Source organism: Pezoporus flaviventris, unplaced genomic scaffold (assembly GCF_033815535.1).
Source record: "Pezoporus flaviventris isolate CSIRO_AGI_PZ_B2104156 unplaced genomic scaffold, CSIRO_AGI_Pfla_v1 ptg000021l, whole genome shotgun sequence".
Taxonomy (NCBI): Eukaryota; Metazoa; Chordata; class Aves; order Psittaciformes; family Psittacidae; genus Pezoporus; species Pezoporus flaviventris.
In genome coordinates, this window is record NW_026892569.1 from 4,701,815 (window position 1) to 4,723,351 (window position 21,537).

The 21,537-nt window shown below is 39.6% G+C and overlaps 1 protein-coding gene and 1 long non-coding RNA gene across 3 annotated transcripts in view; one reads left to right on the plus strand and one right to left on the minus strand.

The window, feature by feature from the left end:
- The window catches only part of MDFIC2 (MyoD family inhibitor domain containing 2), a 48,146-nt gene extending 32,103 nt beyond the window's left edge, over nt 1–16,043 (plus strand). The window contains exons 3-5 of one of the 2 annotated variants that reach the window (XM_061456208.1): nt 3,588–3,656; nt 8,671–8,892; nt 13,520–16,043. In XM_061456208.1, the coding sequence (XP_061312192.1) occupies nt 3,588–3,656; nt 8,671–8,892; nt 13,520–13,779 (551 nt within the window). In that variant the 3' untranslated portion in view covers nt 13,780–16,043. The remainder of the gene's footprint in view (nt 1–3,587; nt 3,657–8,670; nt 8,893–13,519) is intronic. The other variant, XM_061456209.1, reaches the window with a different exon arrangement.
- On the minus strand, nt 693–4,390 carry LOC133270721 (uncharacterized). Its single transcript, XR_009743882.1, has 4 exons — nt 3,893–4,390; nt 3,298–3,445; nt 2,020–2,128; nt 693–918 (listed from the first exon to the last, which is right to left on the minus strand). It is a non-coding gene; the product is annotated as an uncharacterized LOC133270721 (long non-coding RNA).
- Nucleotides 16,044–21,537: the final 5,494 nt, after the last annotated feature.

Below are 21,537 nucleotides of genomic sequence, written 5' to 3' on the forward strand. Positions count from 1 at the left end.
CTGAGGACCAGGCACCAAGTTCTGACACAGAGCAATGGGAAGTGCAGGTCTCTTGGCAAGCACCTGTAAACTGAACGTCCACTGAACATGCTACAAAAGCAGTTGTGAATTTTGTTATTGTGTTCATTGAAAGCATGAATTACATGCAGTGTCTAAATGCAGATGATGATGTCTGATGCAATAGGGACGTTAGAATTAGCGTATAAAAACCTTTTTTTTAAGCATTTGGTCCCACTTCTTGCAAAGTCCATTGCAACTCTGAAGTGTAAGTGACAACATAAAATTCACACCGATCCTTTCAATACTTTTTTAAGCATCCTTAAATCCAGCTTTTTTTTCTGCTGTACATCTTACTTTTTATAGTTAAAAGTAATTTTAAAGCAAAAAAGAACATAAACAATATACACTGACTCTTGACACTCCATTGCTTTCTTAAAGTAGAATAATAAAAATTTGCAAATGAACAAAAGAGTGGGAGGAAGATATCTGATTTACAATGTTTTTGAGATAAAGAACACTATAAAAAAAGATCAATGTGAATAATAAAGCATTGTTAACTGAGTCATGACATTTCTATTCTCAGTGAAGATTTGAACAGTAGAGCTCTGCAAATGAGCACCTTGTGCCATTTTCAAAGTGGGAGGAAGACATATAATTATAATTTTTAAAGTGAAGAGAATTTAAGAAAAAAATCTCTCTGAAAAAGTTTATTGAAAAACATATCGACATATCAATATGACATAAATTACTTTGATTTTATTAAACTAGGAGGGGGGGAAACCTCTTTTTGAAGACTGGCTGCAGAAAGCATTCCTTGAAAAGAATTGTCTTTATTAAAAACTCTTTTGCTAAGATGAAACAGCACTGAATGTCAGCACTACCGTATATTTATTCTGTAACTCTTCCAACAGCTGAGATCTATAAAAGAAACATATTTTCAAAACAGTTTTAACCTCCATTGTCTTGATCGTTCGTATTAACATTTTTCATGTCACCTATTGAAATCCCTTAAAGGAACCGTTTATTCAGTCAAAATTAATGAAGCCATCTCCTTAAACATCCTCCAAAAAGTAAAAAGGACATAATGTTGTGCATTTTATTTGACATAAGTTTTCTGCCATTTCACTTATTCCTGTGATGAGAGCAAAACTTCATATTTATGCTATCAAATCTGCAGAGTAAAGTGATTTTGAGAGAGAAGAAAACTAACTCTGCTCTTGCTGTGTGTGCAATTTAAATCCACGGTGAAAATACAGCATTGATCAGATTACTCCAATTGAGTCATTTAGTGCTTTGGCATTCCTGAAGTGAGGACCCAGCTGTGAAATCATACTTGGGGCCAAACTTTCCTGCTAGGTGAGTGCACATGGCTCCCATTTTCTTCAAAGGGAATGACACACATGGCCAATATTTAACTTTCACCTCTCCCATTCTTCAGCTAGCAAAGCCAGAATCAATGGACTATATGCAGGCAATTTAATAGAATTAAGAATATAATCAAGATTTTCCAGGACTTACTAGTGATTTGGGCTATATAACTCCATACATCTCAAAGCACAGATGCTCAGCATATTCTGAAAATCAAGCCATCTCAAATGTCTTAGTTTAAGCAGGTAAAATCATAAATCACTTTGAGTATTTTGGCTATTGGCTCCTAACAAACAGGGTGTAGGATACTTTTTCAAAATCCTAAGTTTCAATTTCTGGGTTGGCTGGGATGCCAGGGAGACTTACCGCATCCCAACACATTTTGGGTACTGCATTTGCACACATTTATCCCCCACCATTACCATTATGGGACTTAAGCAAAGTGCAGGCACCCTTCTGTAGCAGCCATCCCCTTGAGAAAATCCCAATTCTAGTTCTGCACATCCCCTGGGATGGTCTGGACTGCTGGGATGGCCCACAGGACTTTGAGGCATAAGTGCCACAGAAAAAAAAAAAGCTGCGTCCCAAAATCTTGCTGCCCCATGGTGTATGCAAATCTTCAACTCAAGGTCAAGTGGAAAACTTTCCTACCATCCTTGCTGACTCTCCGCTTCACTTTCCCCCGATTCCATCTGTTCCTCACCCATCTCCTTCATTCCGCACTTGCCTCCCTCTTCTTCCTGTGTCCATCTGTTCCCTCCTTCCTCAACACAAGTCGGGGAAGGGAAGTAAATTCAGTCATTCACTGAACAGATTTCAAGATGAACCCCCTCCCTCTCCAGTTCTAACTTCATTCATCATGGTAAAAATTATAATGAATAGAAATGTTGAAGGTGAAAATTTATTAGGGATTTTGTTGCTTTCTTACATCAAAAGCAGTTAAAGCTGCGTATAAACATTGGCTTCATTCATTTTTCTTAATATATGGTATAATTAGCGAGAAATATTAGTGGAAGTGTTTGCTATGCAGTCCATCAACACATGCCTGTCAGAGTTTAGGATCTGGGCCAAAATTTTTTGCCAGTCCTGTGATAGATTTATAATAAGCATATAGAAGGCTTTACAGTCAGCTGGGTCACTAATTCATAAAGTTAAAATGCATGCAATGAGGTCAAAAATTCACTATTGATAAAATACCCCCTCCCGGGATTGCACCATTAGATTTGTTACTGCAACAGTAAAATAAAATAAACCCAAAGCTCCTGTGAATTGCCAGTCCATCATCATAAATCAAAAAAGAAGCACTTGCACAAGTTCATGATGTCATATGAAGCCGAATATATATTTATAGTCTTGTGTACTATTTCCTGTTTCCTTACAACAAAAATAAAGTCTCTAAATCCCCTGTATCCTTATGCCTGTGCTCAGCAAAATGTAATGGGCACGAAACTATGAAAGCATTCATGATATATTAGCCTAGGCCAGCTTGCTTCAGGTCGGCTGTGACACCCTCTCTCCCTCTGGCCTCTCCTACGTGGATGGCAGCAGTTCCCATGGAGTTTGCTCCACCTGTTGCACTCACCATAGGGATAGTCCTACACCTCTTCCTACTTTGCCTCCCTGACCTTGGGAGAGAGAGGAAGGTTTAAGCCTCCAAGCCCTACATGTGGAGTGGATTGCCTGGCAAGCACAGCAGAAGTGCAGGAGCTCAGCACCCATGTGGGGACCTGGGATTGCCACAACATGGACCCTGGACATCTTGTCTGTCAAGGTGGCTAAACCACAGAAGTTTTAGCTTGGGCTGCAATTTCCTCTCTCCTCCTTTGCTTATGATTTGGGAACCTCATTTAAGGTTTCTGGGGTGTTTGGTATGGATGATTCCCCGCATTTCAACGCAGACCTCCCAGCCCTCACATTCTCTGTACCTACCTGAAAGAGGAAATTCTGTGTTTGCCAGCGATCTTCTTCCCCTCTTCTCAGATGAAACTTTCTTAGGAATTTGTTTTATTTTGGGCTTCCTTTCCAGAAATGAGACAGAGGGTAACAGAAACAGTGCACCATCCCATGTAATTTCTATCTGCAAGGAATCACACTTGTTTCTATTTACACCCAAAGCAACAACTCTTGAAGTCAATGACTAAGTGTCTGGGGTGATACACATGTCAAACCACATTTATTTACAGTGTTCTTCTGCAATGTTGTTTTGTTCTTCCACCAAGACAGCTGCACCAGCTCCCTGCCTCTCCCGGTGCTCCCTGGGGTGACTCCAAGCAGTGAGGACCAGCCAGGTAAGCAAGATTCGGGCCCCACACGTATTTCACACCATGCAGAAATACCCCTGACATCCCTTCCCATTGCTGTTGGCAGACAATAATGTCCTTTAGAATGGCAAAAAAAAGGTTTTTTTTGTTTTCTTTTTACTTTTTCTTCTTTGAAACATGGTCACTGAAACTTGGGTTTTGGGTTTCATTTTACTATGAGTCTTTTCAAACCAAATGAGTTCTGTTCAAGCCTTTATACTTACAAGTTATCATCCATCAGGTCTGATGTAACTCTGCCTGCTTCATCTTAGGACTGAATGGACATGGCACACAGCTCTTTCAGTGATGACTATGTGATATATTAAACAGACAGGTAGCGACGGCAGTGCAAGGGATAACAAATGGCAGGGAGATCAGCCAGGAGTTCCTTTGGTTCTTTCACTACACTGATACGTGAAGATGTCTCATGGTGAAATGAAAAAGTTACACATTCTAGACTGATAGAGTTTTCCACAGCTCACCATTAACCCTTGGGACTCCTTGCCACTGGGATGAGAGGCAAAGGGCCACTGCCAGGATGGATTGGGAACAAATGCCACCAGCCACAGGCTCCCTTCTTCTTTGCTTGCAAGATGCGTATGAGATCTACATAGGGTGATAAATCAGTTCTCCTCCTTCTCTTTTAGTGGCAGCTCTCCCTAACCACTTGCTCTGAACAGATCTTTAGTGTTACCCATGTTGCTGCAGTCCTCGTCCAGCAGAACAAAGCAGAGCAGTCAGAACAGAGCAGAACAGTCCCTTGCCAAAAACAGACTTAGAGCGTTTATATGCCACTATATAAATTTGCTTTCTAAAGTTTGCTAGGAAACTCTAGCCATCCATTCTCCAGGGCTGCAAGACCCTGGGTTGTGCCTAAATCAATGAAGAGAACCAGAGGTCAGGGGGCCTACTGTAAAATGCCAGTCCTGGTATCACTGTTCCTCACTATTAACCAGAGGGATCTGGGGCAGGTATCAGTGGAAAGTAAGTGATTTACTTTGTGCTTTCATGAATTTAGACACTATAGTCAGCCACCTGAGTCACCCAACTAAAAAAAGAATTTTGTGTGAGTCTTGAGACTATGTCTATCTTTAATACAACCATGGGTGAACGATTCCAGTCCTACTGCAACAGCCAAGGCAAGCCCAGCTTTCTTGTATGAGAAAGCTGCTACTTCATGATACCCTTTAAAAATGGCACATTGTGGGGGTTTACCTCTAGCTGCCTTTGATAACAGTTTAACACTGAATAATCTGAGCTTTCTTCATCATGATACACTTATTTTCCCCTTTTAATTCACTTCAGTGGATGATTTCTACACATTAAAAACACAGACATTAGTGCATAGTTGGGGCTGAACATAGGATCTTACAAAACAGTAACAAAGTTTGACCTTCTGCCCATCTCTAATTGTAATTTAGGGGGTTTTGTTACATTCTCATTTAGCAGTAATCTTAAATAATATCAGTTGTGCATAATATATTCTTAAAGCTTATTTTCTGCACTTATTTGTTTCTAACTCTCAACCTATATGTTCCATACAGAAACAAACTATAAAAGAGAAAAAAGTGCTAACTACTTTTTTTTATGCTCATCTAGCATAATCTTTATTACTTTAGACACTTTGTGCAAACATTAAATTGATAAAAGACATAATGTAGATGGACCCACAGCTGAACTGAAGGTAATTGTATAAAAATGAAATGGAGACCTATAATTGTACAATACTTTAGCCTCTATCGCACTGTTTTCTGGATGCAAGGATCTCGCTTGTCATAGCAAGTTGCTTGTTATGGTGATTGCATGAAGACTTGATCTAGCTGTACAAGACAAGTATAACATTACTGAAAGGGAGCTTTTCAAACTAAGAGTCTGACACTAAAATGTACTGTATTTTCAAAGATGTAGTATGCTTTAACAAACAGAAGAGTCCTTGAATGACAGCTTTTGTTACCCTTTTGTTTGATGGTGCTGCATTGAAAAATTCAGGTTATGTCTGTGCCTTTCTATTTCTGGTTTTGATTTCTCTTCAATAGCACTTCAAGAATAAAAATTGACTCGAAGCATGAATAGTAGAAGTCAGTGGATACAGTAAATGTTAGTCTGGCATTTACTGATTACTTCCGTCTGATTTTTTTCAGTCTCGTCTTTTGAATGCTTAAATGCATTCTGTGGGCTATTATATTGTTGCAGAAATGGGGAACTCAACAGATACATTGCAATTTAAAATGTACCCAGTTTAGACCCTTGGGCCAATTTTGAAAGTGGAAAATTATAGAAACCATCATTCTTGCCTAGGTCTTTCAATCTGATCTGTTGTATTCAATGGCTCAGCCTGTGTGTAGCTCTCAACCTGGACAAACAAGATCCATTGTAAGATTAGCACCTGAATAACAGGTGGGGCATGTGTCTTTTGGGCTCAAAAATCGATTATTATCCAACAAATCCAATGCATAAGCAGGACACTGCTTCCTCTAGAGCTCTGCTACTTCAATTAGCATAATCTTTATTACAACTTTTTCTGCAGACACTATGTTGATGAATGAAAGTGCAGGAAAAAATGTGGTATGTCATTGACTTAGAAACACTGGAAAACAGTGGTTACTGTGCATGTAAGTACATCCAAAATGCAAGATTTTCCACAATTTGGTCTCAAAAGGCCAGCCAGGATGTATGGGCAGGGGTGGGGGAAGCTTCATTTACTTACTCTGGAGAGAAAACCATCAACAAATTATCACAGATAGGTAAAATCAGACTTAGCTTGCCAAGGATGCTGGTTTCCTGCGACCCAGTGTATAATCTGCAGGCAAGCACTACTGCACTTTGCACTGCTGGTTCACACCCGGAGGAGCCATCACTTCTCCTGCCTTTTCCAAGTCTTGCCTGTGGCTTTCTTTCATTGTAATGCTCACAAAACTTGACAGGTATGGGTTTCTGAGACCCCTCTGTGTGCCACTGCTTTTTCCTTCCTTCCACTTCCCTCTATCTCGCCGGTCGCTCTCTGCCTATGGCCAACCTGTAAAGTCTCCAGGACAGGGAAGATTCACATTTCCCTCCTAGTAGACTTAGTCAGTATTGCAAGTTCTAAATCAAGCCCAAACCTCTGCCAACGCACATTTTAAAAGCAGTGATTTAAAGATAAAATGAATACGATAGCTTAGTATTTCTTATTATCCTCTCCCAACATCTTACTCGGCTAAATTTTAAGCGGCTTTTCTGCTACTACATATTTCACCACATGAAGATGATCTAAAATGGCATGAAATCTGACTATGAGTAAAAATTTAAATGAATTGCTGACTCACTGTGTAAGTAAATAGAATCATAGAAATTATAGAGAAATTAGCTTGGAAGGGACCTCATCTGGCCTTTCCTTCAAAGCATGGCTAACTCTGCAGTAAGAGCAGTTACTGGAATCCATACCCAGCTGAGCTCTCCACGCTTCTTCAGCCTTGCTGGGGGCTGCCCAGGTGCTTTACACCTCCCATGATGAAGAATTTGTACCTGTATACAATCCCAATTGCCCTGGATGCAGCTTGTGACAGTGGCCTCTTGTCCTTTTACCTCTGTGCACTGCTGGGGAGAGCTGGGGTCTGGCTTCTCCACTACCCTGGTTATTAAGTAGAAGACAGCACCCAGCCCACTCTTTGCCTTCTCTTCTCCAGGCCAACCAAGCCTAGCTCCTTCAGCCTCTCCTGATAGATCAGATGCCCCAAGACCTGTCACCACCTTGGTGGCTTTCACTGGACACCAGTTAGACCTCAAATCCTTGCTTTCCTCCACTGTGAACCCTACGGTCGCAGTGTTTTTTCACCTGTCTTGCAATCCACCCATCTCATCCACATTTCCTCCTTTTTCCTACAAGGATACTGGGGGCACAACTGCAGCCTCGTCAAGATTTCACTCTCCAACAACCTTTTCTTGGCTTTCCTTTAATATACGTTAGGGGTCAAAGGTACCTGAAAAACAAGAGATATGCAGGCCTCTCTCCCAGCTCCTTGCAGGAGAGCACGCACTAACTACTTTAGAGCATTCGTTATTCCTCTCAGAAAATAGTGTTTGCAAAACTGAGGTGTTTGTAAAGATTGATTTTCTGTATATAGCTCAAGAGCAAGCATATCACACGATTTAAGTAAGATAAAAAGTGAGGCTGTGCTTGATGTGAGGTACAGGAGTTAATCAGCTGTAGATAAGAATTGATGAGGTTTTATCACCCCACCCATAGAGAGAATGACTGTATTTCTTGGCCTCTTGATCACTTCAGAGAGTAAGTGAAACTATATATCAGTCCGTGTTTATCTGTGCCTGAGAAGTTCTTCAAGAATAAATTGAGCTCAGAACTATTCTTAACCTTTCCCCTAGTTGGGGCTTAAAATTAAGCTCTCCCTCTGGTTTCTGAGCTGCCTCTCTGGCACGCTGACAGCATGTGAAGTATCCCATCTTCTAGTTGACTTCCAGGCCAGCGGCACAAGTGCAGATGAAGTTACGAAATAATGAATCTGGATGTTAAAAAGAGACCATCTGGCTTTCTTTGCTACAAGCTTATGAGCCATGGAGAGCTGGCACATCTGCATCTAGATACCACCTACACGCACATTGTTGGCTGTAAATTCAGGGAAACAGAGCTGCTGTTGAAAAATAACAAGATAATTGTTTTGTCTTCTTTCTTATCACAAACAGAAGTTAGGATATCACACTCAAAAGAGATGTCAACTGAGGCAATAGTTCTGTTCTCTTTCCATCCTGATCCCACCCACTGGAAGTGAATTATTACTTCGCCTCTAAATCCACTGGGATTAAGAGAAAAGCTTAGAATGCAAGTTCACAAATACCTACGCTATGAATAAACTTTACTTGCCCAAAGAGACTGAAATCATTAGGTAAGAAAGGTTAGGCCTTGGAAGTAAACAATTGTAGGCTTGGAGATTCTGCATGTTATTCTTTCAGATCTCTGTCTTGGTATCACAAACAAGTCTTTTCTTTTTTTGCTTAATCCCACCAGATAACCATTTTACAAATGAAAAACATACAGATGAAAAGCCTATGAAAGACATGGTTATGAGCTCTGTCACAGAATTCAGCATCACAGGTGCCTCATCAAAGGGTACCAAAAATGAGAAGAAATTCTCAGATGCCAGCACATCATCCATTGCTTCCCTGGAGAAATGCAGAGAATTCACTTACATTGAAGATGACGCATCAGTACATCAGAGAGACAGTGATGGTATGTTTTATAAAACAGATCATATTTAAGCTGATTTCTAAATAATGCCCATTGCAAAAAGCACTATGTGTATCTAACTTAAAATAATTGCTTACGTGCTGAACAGGAGGTTCAAGAACATAGCCAAAAGCAGCATTAAGTTGCCCTGCAATCACTTTTGTGATTGATGAGAATCTGCAGAGGATGACTTTAAATTATCAGTGATATTAAAGTCGTAGAAGAGAAGCTTAGACACAACAGTACATTTGTACTTATATAGTGAGTGTTTGCACAGAGGTACTAATGTCAGTATCAGATAAACAGATGGACACATTTCTCCCCAGTAGCAGAAGCTCCTGCTTTTGCTGTTGGTAGTACTGTGGTTGCTGAACAGATGCTGTGTTTGGTGGTCAACGTATTACTTCTACAGACTTGTGTGTGCAGTTCCTTTATGGACCCTTACATGGAACCCTGCCATTCTGTTGACCCATCACCAAATCCTCCCTCTGCTGACTATACTGCAAAACTCACATGGATCAGGGTGAGGAACTCTCTTCATACTCTGCTCTGCTTCTGCAGAAAACTCTGATGACTGGGCCAGGTGGATACACATGAATAGGACTTCTAGTTAGCTCAGTATGCTCTGTGTTTTGAAGAAGCATATTTGAAAACAAAGTGTTGTGAAAGGTAATTGTAAACCATGACTGCAGCAGATGCCCAGTAGTTCAAGTGCATTTTCACAAATCAACATTGCTAAAACATAACCTGCTCTGGGGCTAATGATCAAAGTGTCTTACCTTTTCTGTAAAGGAGCTGATCCTTTTTATCATGTAAAAGCACAAGTTAGAGCTGGATACCTGCACTATTTTTTGAAAGGGTTTCAGAGGCAAGAGTATAACCAAGAGCCAAGGAGTAGAACAGGCTGTGGACACTCATTACAGACCAAGGGGTGTGACTCCTGTTGATCTAAATTATATAACACCCCTGATTTTAGTGGAATTGTGCTGAGAACCAGCTATTCCTTGTTATGTAACACTGGATGTGATAAAAGGGGCTTCTGCGAAGCATTTTTGAAGTTTCTTATGTGTGCCTTTTACAATAATGGACTAGTGTGCTATACCAAATGGAACTGGGATCTATCGTGTCTATCATTTAACAATTCCTAAATAAAGAATTTCTATATAGATAATCACAATAAACCACCATCCTCTTCAGGAACCATTATCATCTCTATTATATTACCGATCCTGTAATAAAAGGGATGTCTCTGATACATCTATTAGAATGCATTTAATTTCAATGAAGGGTCTGAAATATTTATTTTAATTAGGGGACTCGTTTTCTAGTCCAGACACTCACTATTTTCTCAGTTTGCTGACTATCTGATCAGGCCCTCAACCATTACTGGCACACAGGTATGTACCATGTGATGCAAATAACAGATTTCATACTCCTTAAAAAAGCTAAAAGTGAAGGAAATTAACAAAGAAACCCCAAACAATCTGTGCTCAATTAAGAATGTTAAAGGCTGGAAGGAAGCCAAGGAAACCAAAGGAAGCCAGATTTGTGGCTGTCACTGCATGCTCTGCTCACTCTACTCTGACAAGTTACTGCTTGTTCCACATACATGAGGCCAAATCCTGTTTGCTGGTGCATGGAGAACCTCTGAAGGCAGAGAGGTAGCTGAGGAAATCAGCAATTATTTTGTTCTCTGTACTTAGAGAGGAGCAGATCCAAAGCTCACAGATCTCACCAACAGTGATCGTCCTGGGTTCAGCGAGCTTTGGGCCAGGTTTGTTCAGGGCATCCTCTACACAAGCAGAGGGTAAGCTGGCAGGCATCAAACCAGAGCAGGAAAACTGAGAGATGAGGCAGACTAGCAAAATTGTTAGAAGTTCTTCTTTTGTGCTAATTACTCTACTAATGTAGAGAATGAGAGCTGAGGTCATTGTTCTCACCGAGATAAATGCAGTAATGCCGCTTCACAAACAGCAGGGAAAACAGAGGAGAAAACAGGAGATTGCATCTTCTTTTATGCAGTTTGTGGCTAATTTATTTTCAAATATATAAATGAATGCATAGGAATGGATGTTTAATTGCTAATATCTATTATTTATATACATTACCCCATTTAAAACAGGACAAAAAAGTCTCACACATGCAGATTTTTCGAAATGTGTTACATCCATTATCACAGTTCATGGTGTGTGCTCTGATGGGAATTTAAAAGCATCTTTACTGCACATAACAGACTCTGTGCTGAAACATTACTTTATTATGAAAATCTTGTGCTTTTTGTGTGCTCTTTCCTGGATGAAGCCCTACGACTCAGATCTATTCTCTCCAGATTACATAAGCACCATTATGGTTAACACATTCAGGAGAAAAATACATTATAAGAAAACAGATCTTTGGAGAGAGGAAAAATATTAAAAGATCCTTAATTGGTATATAATTTTGAATTTCATCCCTCGCATCTATGTATAGGAAGGAAATGTCATAAACATAAGATACCTAACAAGAATAATCTTAATTACACCAAGGACTACTGGATAAAATGATTACATTTTCTACAGCGTAAATTTCATACAATTAAATGCAGCAGTGTCACCTTATTAAATGTTTCAATTTTATAATTATTTCAGTTCATTTAGCTAGAAAAAAATATAAGCATGAATTTACTAAGTATCACCAAAATCTAGTCACTCTCATTCTACAGAACTGACTTGGAAGTTAGTTGTGCCTGTCTGAACTTAAATAGATTCTGACATATCTAAAAAAGTATTAAAACTGATAACATCGGTGGTGCTACTTAGACACAAGTTCAACCACATGTTATTTATTCTTGCTACCTGCTTTAACTGCTTCTTTTTTTATATGTATAAAGAAGCTGGAATGATTCTTTAATTTTGTTTTTCATCAAGAAAGCTTTCTTCAAAAGAAAAAAAAAAAGGCATAATTCTGGAAAGTTCCTGGCAGTGAACTTTATGTTACGTGAGATAGAAAATGCCACAACAGAACCAATGCAGTTGAATGAGTTCACAGTTAGTCATCCTAGGGCAAGAAACGTGGTTATAACCATATGCTTTCCTGAAAGAACCAATGAAAAGGCATTCATATTGTTGAAGGCATTTTTCCTTTCCAAAAACAAGGAGGGAAAAAAAATACAAATTGAAAGGTCTGGGTCTTTGCACTCCAACTGGATTCACACAGTCAGAATCTCACACCTGCTCTGAGCCCTGCTGCACCCGGAGGCAGCTTCCCCAGATGCTGTAACTCAAACGGTTGGGAGTTGATTAGTTGTTTTTTGAGGGAAACAAATATAACACAAAGTTTTTGTCACAGTGAGCAAGTTTTCAGGAATATTTACTGGCTCCAGACACACATCCGGGATGATTCCAGTTTCCAAACTTTTCTCTCTGTTCAAAAATTTACAAGTCTGTGAATGAAGAGGTGAGAAACCCATTTTGGTCAGGAAGTGGAAGGACTCTGGGCTGAGAATCAATCAGCGCACTGCCCACTGTAAATGCTCTTCTCCTGACTTGCTTCTCCTGCCTGTCTTTGTCTAGGTAATCTATCTGTCATTTAGATGACAATCATGTCATCAGAAACATGTGGGCCGATCCAAAGGAGTCAGTTCTGAACCCTATGTATGCAGGCAAAAATGCCCTTAAAAGCTATTTGTTTGGAGTTTTTTCTGCTGACTTTTTTTCTTTCCTAGAATAGCATGACCATGCTGATGATTTTTATCTTTAATTGCAAATTCTTGTGAAAAAGAAAATAAGCTCCAGTGTCATGTGCATTAGTGTCCTGATTTAACCCCAGGTGGCAACTAAGCACCACACAGCAGGATGGGGGTGAGAATCAAAAGAGTAAAATTAAGAAAACTCATGGGTTAAGACAAAGACAGTTTAACAGGATAGAAAAGAAATAAAATAATAACAATAATAATAATAAATATTAGGATATACACAATAAGTGATGCAAAATGCAACTGCTTACCAGCCCCTCCAGCCTTCTTTCTGTCGGCATGAGAAGTTGAAAAGTCCTTGACTTGGTATAAACACCTCTTAGCAACAACTAAAAACATCAGTGTGTTATCAGCACTTTTCTCATACTAAATCAAAACACAGCACTGCACCAGCTACTGGGAAGCAAATTAACTCTGTCCCAGGTGAAACCAGGAAGCTTGGTCAGGTAGCACATGTGGCACCATGAAACAGAAGCACTTGTTCACTCCTGGAAGGCTGCAACCCCCTCCACAGAGCATCTCTGATTCATGAGGGTCACTCTTGTAATGAAATTTACAGCCCAAACACTTTAAGAACATAAAATCATAGAATCATTTAGGTTGGAAAAGACCTGTCAGAACAACCATAAAGGTGGTTAGAGTACTTGTTCCTCTGAATTTTACTGCCACGGAATATTTTCATCCAAATCAATTTCATGCCACTGTTGTTTTTCCAGAGCAAACAACATAAAAAATAAATCCTTTCATTTGACTCAATGGAAGTACTTATCATCAATGTATTTTTTGCCTGCCCTTTGTGCTGCCTTGCATCTCATTTCTGTGTAGTGGCAGTCACCTAAACCTAGGTAACCAAGCATGCCCTTTTTCTTATGTCTCGCTGCTTTTCCTTTCTCTTAGATGAATGTGCGACACTTATCCTGGCCTGCTTGTTCTGCCAGTTTTGGGACTTTCTTATAATGCTGCCTGATACCTGTGAACATTGGCTGATAGATACCTGTTGTCCATCCAATAGATACTACCAGACCTCAGATGAAGACCACGCCAACAATGACTGCAACTGTGACTGTGACATTGATTGCAGCCTTTTTGAGTCCTGCCACGAGACTGGTGAATGCCTGGAACTTGCCATGGAGATTTCTGAAGTCTGCTATCGCTAATAGGGAAATAATTGGCAAAATCCCTCAAAACTACCTGAAAGTAAACTGACAGAGTACAAAGGAGGGTTTGTTGGGGTTTTTTTTAGAGATAACAATAATAACTAGAGTGTTTGCCAACCAGGACTATGTGCATCAGGCTGCTCCCACCCTGGAGGTCTGTATACATGTACTATTTTGGTTGTGTGATTTCACAAACTGCTGAAACCAATAAAGGGTTTAAAGAAGACCAAAAAGGGTCTTCTCCTTTGCTGTAGACAACAACAGAATTCCTAAGTGCCAAGAGTGCTCAATGCTTTACCCACTGTCAGTCCAAGGCTTTTATAAACCTCCAATTGCTTTAAACATGGATTTCCCCATTCATAAACACAGGACAAATTAGGATGTTATTTTAGGACTGATATATATTAGTTCATCTTCCTAATGGATTCATACCTAAACATATATTACACATTGTTGGTTATTATTAATAATGTATGATATAGCATCATTTTGTAATTAAAAATTTATTTATTCAATCTCTTAAAACACACTTATACACTCAGTTTAGGTAGAAAAGAAAATTAAATGAATTAGAAACCATGCTAGCAGTAATTACAGCAAATGTCTCTAAAAATCTCCAGTGAATTTTGTAGAGGAAGCATTTTAACAGGGTAGTGCAATTCGACAGTGTATTAATGTGCGTGCCTATGGTTATGTAATAACAGGTTATGCCTATTGTTCATTAGTTATAGGAAAGGGCTCCTTAAGTGTAATTAGCCTAAATGGGAATTGACTGCACGCTTCCAGAGGATAATTACCCCGTGGATAGCCAGTAACTCCTTTGCCTGATTTTCATTTGTAAGAATTCTGCAAGCAGCAGAATATTGCCACCCATTCTAGCGGAAACAGGCATCTCCACCTGCGCACAAAAGATTGCAAAATGACAGTATCTATCCTGGCTGTGCATTCAAAACTCCCTCTATTTCTTTTCTGATGGCAGGTCTGATTAATAAAATGGAAATACATATTTCACATTACACATATGACAACAAAAGCATGTAAATTCAGCTGCCTGAGGGTGCAGAATGCACGTACTAAGCACAGAGGAAAACACAGTGTTGCTTGCTCACATTAGATATTAATAGACTAACACCAAAGACAGTGTTTGCTTTGTATAGGCACTGAAACTTCTTCCTAAACCCCACTGATCTCAGTGCATAAGTGTGTGAGGAATCCCAGACAAGAATCCTGAATAAGATGCTGGGGTACTCAGCATTGTTAAAATCATTGGACTCACTTGTTTAATAATCCGAGTTTCAAATCTGTGTTCCTAACAAATGAATATTTAATTGAAACACAAATTTATGTGAATTTCCTGCTTTTTTCCCCCCAAGTTCTGGAAAATTCATGTTTTCAAAAAGTCAGTAAGTAAGAAGTAGGTAGAACTACTAATGATCTTATCTTACAAAGGTTAGCGACACAAGGCCAACAAACATTAGAAATGCAAAGAGAAGGTCAGCACACCTTGTTTCTGTGCTCCTTCCAGAACATCAATGGGGATTCCTAGTTTTAACTGAGATACAACATTATGAGTTGTAGTCACCTGAAGGAACAAAGTCATTAGTCTTTAATTGCCGCACCCGTGCTAGCTGGCCTGCTCTGTCTGGACCCAGCCCCAGAAAGCACTAACCATTCCTATCCCAGAGGATCTGGTTTTGCACACCCTGGGCTGGGAAATGCTGAGTGTTAATGCTCCAGTTTGCACTCTCCCACAGATTTTGACCTTAAATTTCTCAACAGTGAGTCTCACGACTAAACTCTCAGCACAATTTATCAGGACATCTTATCAGAGGCTTGGTTAATTCCACTTTCCGTCATAGCTTGCTCTCAACAAAGTGGCAACAGGGCACCTATGAATAAAGACACTAACCCAAAGCATTTTAGAGTGAGAAAAGGGGGAAATTTGCACCACATACCATTTCATAGAGAAGTACCAATAGAAATGCATGCTGGCCATTCTTGTTCTTGATGCTGCTGTCTAAAAGGGTAGATTTCGTATACAAATGGCTGGAAGGAGCCCAAGAGAGGAAACCAGAGGGTGGCATATTTCAGAATGCTGCCACTGAGGGATGCGGAGATAGGGAATTTGTCTTGCAAACCAGAATGTCTCCTTCCAGCTCTGAGCCTTTAAGGTAATACATACTGACCACTCTGGGATCAACCATGGCAAGTGAGGTCTCCATATATCAGCTATGCAGCTGAATTAAGGAATCCTGGCACAAACATCTGGGGGGGGGGGGGGGGGGGGGGGTGGGAGGTGTTCAATTCTTTTCCTAGGAATCATTATTCAAAAGAGCTTTTTTCCATGCCATAATCCATAGGCTGGCAAACAGAGGTCATGTCTACTATAGGGCATGGTAAGGTTGAAAAGAGAATTACAATGGTCACGGCCATAGCCGTGGCTAGACAGGATGTCCCAACAATACAAACTGAATCATGCTGTGGGATATATTGAGAGCTGCTGTTGTAGGGAATGATGGTGTTCTAAATAATGCAGCAATATCTTCTTGCCTGAAGTGTACAATGGCACATTGCTCTGTTTCCTGTTTTAGGAAGGAGATTTTGAGAGGCCTTCTGTATGAACAATGAAACCTACAATGTAGGAGAAGCAGAGCTTATGATGACTTTGTTTTCTGTCACAAAACTGTTGATTTCAACATTGCATTTTCATGGCACACAGGAACCCTTTAAAACATTGACACAGAAAAAGCCAGTCAGACCTTTCCATTAACTATTCTAGAAACTTGGTTTCCTCTTTGTAGAGCCATCCTATTCCCACACTAAACTGACTTCCTGGGCCAGATAAATACCCATTTATCAGATTTGAACATGGGTAGACATTCCAGTGAAACAGAAATGATTTGAAACAATTCAAGTCTGTCTCTGTATTTTCTATTTACCGGGAAGGAAGGAAGGAAGGTCTGAGCGCTTGAGTGGGAGGCGTTTGGGTGGATGGCTGTTCCGAACATGTTGGACTCAGCTGTGCTCCCGGAGAGATGTCAGCTCCACAGTGTGTGAAACCAGCTCCCCAGAACAACAAATAGAAGTTACCATTTTGCAAACGGGAACATCGCTCCGACACGACGCCTCTCCTCAGCACCATAAATGCGCTGACAGATTGGCTGGGGGAAGAGAGAGACGGAGATCATAATGAAGAGCTACATTGCTACCTTTTACAGGAAGGGACCATGGGATGCTCTCTAAGGATCTCCTCTTGGAAATGACCCAGCAGTCTTATCCTTGAAAGGAAAATGTCTGTTTACCTGCTTTCACTGGGCTCTCAGGACACAGGACAGATCAGGACATAAACTCTTTACAGCAGAAATTTTCATTCGCTAAATATTGTACTGCACACACAGGACTGAATACAAATGGCCTCAGGGTGCTTCCAAAAGTTTAAAGACCAGTTATCTCTAAGAAATGCAATTCTCTGACTGAACATGAGCCCTTCCATGAGGCTGTTCTGGTGTCTTACACTCCATGCACATTATGAGTTATTTTAGATACGGGGCTAACAAAAATTAGCCCATGTACCCCCCAATTACAGGGATGGAACATACTATATTGCCTGCTTTGACTTTCCTCTGCTTCCTAGAGCATTTTGATCATTCATACTCATCTAAGCAATCACAACCAGAATGACCAAGACCTTCGAAATGTCAAAACATACAGCTCTGCCTTAACTCCATTGCTTAAGGATTCAGGCTGAGTGCTACACCTGAGCTCTGGAAGAGTTTGGTTCTCAGGAAGAAAGCAAAATACGGGAACAATTAAGATGTTTGCAATTGTATTTCTCATATTGTTATGCTTGTACAGTACCAAAAAAAAAGTTCAACAGTAATGGACTAAGAATGTATGTATCTATTAAATTTTCCTTTTAGTTACATGAAATGGGTGGTTCCGTTGCTTTAATCTTCCTCTATGTCAAGATATATATGAGGTGTCTTAAATACAAAAAAAGTTCCCTATTATGCAAGGAAAGAAGTTTACCAAACAGACTGGGATTTCCAGGCACTGCTCCACTATAATTCACAGTAACTGAGTATTAATCATGATTAATAATCTATCATTCCTGTGGTTTGGAAAAAAAAAAAAAAAAGAAGGAGGGAATTATTGAGAAACTGCACTTTCTCTTAGCATACTTCACATAATTGCACAATGGAACAGTTCTATGAAGCTCATTGTTCCACTGGCAACAATCTAGTCTTCCCTAACATTGCTCACCAATGGGAATTGTTGCCATCTGATGCATGTTCCATGGCCTGTGAAAAATGAGTTGGTGGGTGCAAGCCAAGTCATAATGGATGTGTGCCCCTATCACAAAAAACACCATTATAATTGGTACCTTAGGAAAAATGCCAAGGTCTGAGTATAAACTGAGCACTTTCTGTCCTAAGAGCTAGCTCTTCCATGGTAAAAGTTGAAGCAAAGCACAATAGAATGATGCTGAACTGCATCTGCTGCTTCTGTAAAGGGCTTCACCCTCCTGAGGTGGTAACTGGCATCTCATATCTCCTTTAAAATAAGGAGAAAACTCACTCATTGTGGCTCTTGTCCCACACACCTATTAAAGTAATCATGGAGGTTGTGCAAGCATAAAATGAAACAGAACCAGTAGCTGTTATTGTCTTGTCTCTATATTCCAAGAAACAAGAAAGGATGGAGAGTGGTAGATACCTTATTAAGTATATAATTTGTCCTCTTTCAAGCTATATGCAGAAAAAAATAATGTATTGTCACTAAATAAAAATTATCTATTTGCCGATTGCCATTTGAAATACAAGGAATCAACAAATCAGAGAATGGTGAGAATACCTGACCTGGTACTTTCCAGTGGTGAGCCCACAATGTCTTTGTATTGAAGAGTGACCAGTTCACAGGCCACTAGACCATCTTACTAATAAAATAAAAAGCAAACAATGAAGATGTCTGATGGATATTCTGCTGATGTCAGTTTAAGTTACAAAGTGTATTGGAAAAATCTGTTTCCTTTTTATAGAATCTTGCAACTGAAGTCATTCACTTGCTCATGCCACAGTACATTAAAATGACCATGGTACAAAAAGAGAAAAATGAAAACCTACCTTATGCAAGTGCACAGGAAAATCACCATCAATATCATTAAAATGCAGACTCAATTTATATTGTTAGTTTTGCCATGATTTCTATAAAGTAAAAAATAATGCCAGAGAGCACTGAAGAAATATTATTAGATCAACTGTATAAAAAGCATGAGTGATTCCATTAGCAAGCACAGCTGAGAGAAGACAGGATTTAGATCAAATCTAAATATGATGAGATTATACACCCAAAGTGACATGTCCATTTTAGAAAACATTCTGAGTAGGGACAGAGGAAGAAAAACAAAAGTAGAATGTTGGTTTTATGTTGTGAAACATTCCATCTTACACAGCATTTAAAAATCTGATGGAAACATCCTATTAGCTTATCAGTTTTATACTGTACTTCTTCTAGGTAAATAACAAGTGTGCAGTTAATTTCCAGGGACACCCTTTGTTCATCTTTATTGCAGTGTATTTGCATCATTCATCCTCTCAGAGAGTCAATGTGCCTAATCACTCGATACAGCCATCATACACACAAGCTCTTCTACTCAGGAAACAGCAAAGCTACACACAGAACCACAGTTTCAGGTGCTAAAAACCTCTGGGGTGTGTTGTACTATGTTTTTGCTCTACATGGAGGGTGAACCAAAATGTGCCAAAGGCTGGTGTTAAATGGGATGGTCAATCGTTTAAAATAAAGGGATCAGTTTTTTCTAATCTGTTCTCTTTTGGAACAGGAAAGCTCACCCTGCACTTCAAGAGACTTTTCATCAAAAATATAGTCAGAAAAATGTCCCTCCAATAAGTGTTTTTTGCATAGTGCAGTGTCTTAAAAAGTCATAAATAGAGATATGTAAAGGACTAAGAAGCAGAAAGAGATGGGATAACTTTGGGTAATGTAACTGATGGTAGTTGTTACTAGCTCATGATCTTCAGTGGCTCCCTATTCTTTGTGATTTCTGCTGCACCAGAGGCAACGAGTAGGAAAGCAGGACAAGCAGCAGTGGGGCCTTTGCCCCAGCTCTTGGAGATTTCTGCTCCATCACACACTGCCCACTCCTGTCCTCATTTAAATCCATATGGTCTCACTGAAATAAGTTTCATTTGTAAGGGATTTCAACTCTGTTCAAAATGAGGAGTGGAGAAGGACAGGCATCAATATTAATCTTCTCAAAGATATAATCAAATATTAATTAATTTTAAACCCCTTGATCTTACTATGCATTTCAATTTTTCCTATAATCAATAACCCATACACGCCATAAAGTCATCACTGAGAGGGAAAGCTGGAAAAATCCAGCTACCTTTCCAAATGGAAATCAGGAGATATATTTTTAGCTACATTAAGCCAACTGTATGCAGCTCTGCACACTTATGTAATTCCAACATAAAAATAATCCATAATATTCCAGAGGAACAAATCCAATTCTTAGTCATATAAATTTTCATGTAAGTCCATCAAAACCTATTCCAAAAATGTCTCAGTCTCTCTGAGCCCTAGAGTTGGAGCAAAAGAACAAGTCCTTTAAAATGCCTTTGGAGATTCCAGGGAAGTTAAATCTAATTGTCCTTAGCATAGCACTGGTCCACAAAGGTTTAAGTCATGGAAAATGTATGTTACCTTTATACAAGACACACTAAGCAAAGTTTATCATGGCACAGTAAAGTCAGATCTAGCATACTTCGTGCAAATTTCAGACAGAAAGAAGTTAACCTTCGATGCTTCACTTTGACTAATAAGGATGGAAGACTGTGTCTTCTCATTGCAGACATGCAACATTATATGAAGTTATATGACATATTATGGTATGATGTGATGAAACACCCATTTGTGCACTTGAGCGTTTATGTGTATGTGGAAATCCACGTTTAGACTCACAGACATTTATAGCAATGTTTCTATGTTCCAAGAAGCAAGAAAGGATAGAGAGTGGGCAAAGATTAATTGTGATAGATACCTTCTTAAGACAAAGCCAGACCCAACATTCTCTGTTAACACCTTTAGAAGCTGTATAATTATCAGAGCTAAAGTTAAGCAGAAATTCACCAGTAATACTGTTGCTCATGTCAGAGTGATCATTCACTAAAGCAGACCTTGCAGCATCACAGGCAAGGCAGTGCTTGGCACTGCTTATTTCCCTGAAGGGCTCCATGGGGCTTTGGCAGCCCACAGAAAGAAGAATGACCCAGGAACTTGCCTGGGAGACTAAGAAGTCCTTGAGACTCAGGTCAACTATCTGATCCATTTCATTAAAATATGAAATAGGAACTAGAATAGAAAAATTACATTTGTTTGTTTGTTTGTTTTTTCCAGAATGAGTTTTCTTTGACAATCCTACATGAGTTCTTTCATTTTCTATCTGAACTGGTGTTTTTCCCCAAACTCCAGAATCTCTGGTAGAATAAACCCCCAATCTTTGTCTGTAATGGCTCTGTCGTGACCGGTGTTTTATGGGAGGAGACTATTTCTGACTCAGAGAGCTCCTAATTTTAAAGACAAAAGAGGGAGAAGTATAAGACTATACACCCTGCAAACAGGAAAGCAGAATAAAGGGAACAAGGGTGGATTTTTTTCCTCCAAGAACTTTATTTCTCAGCTAGAAATCTAATCGGGGATGGGGGAGAGGGGGGCAAGGGACAAGCTGTGTTTATA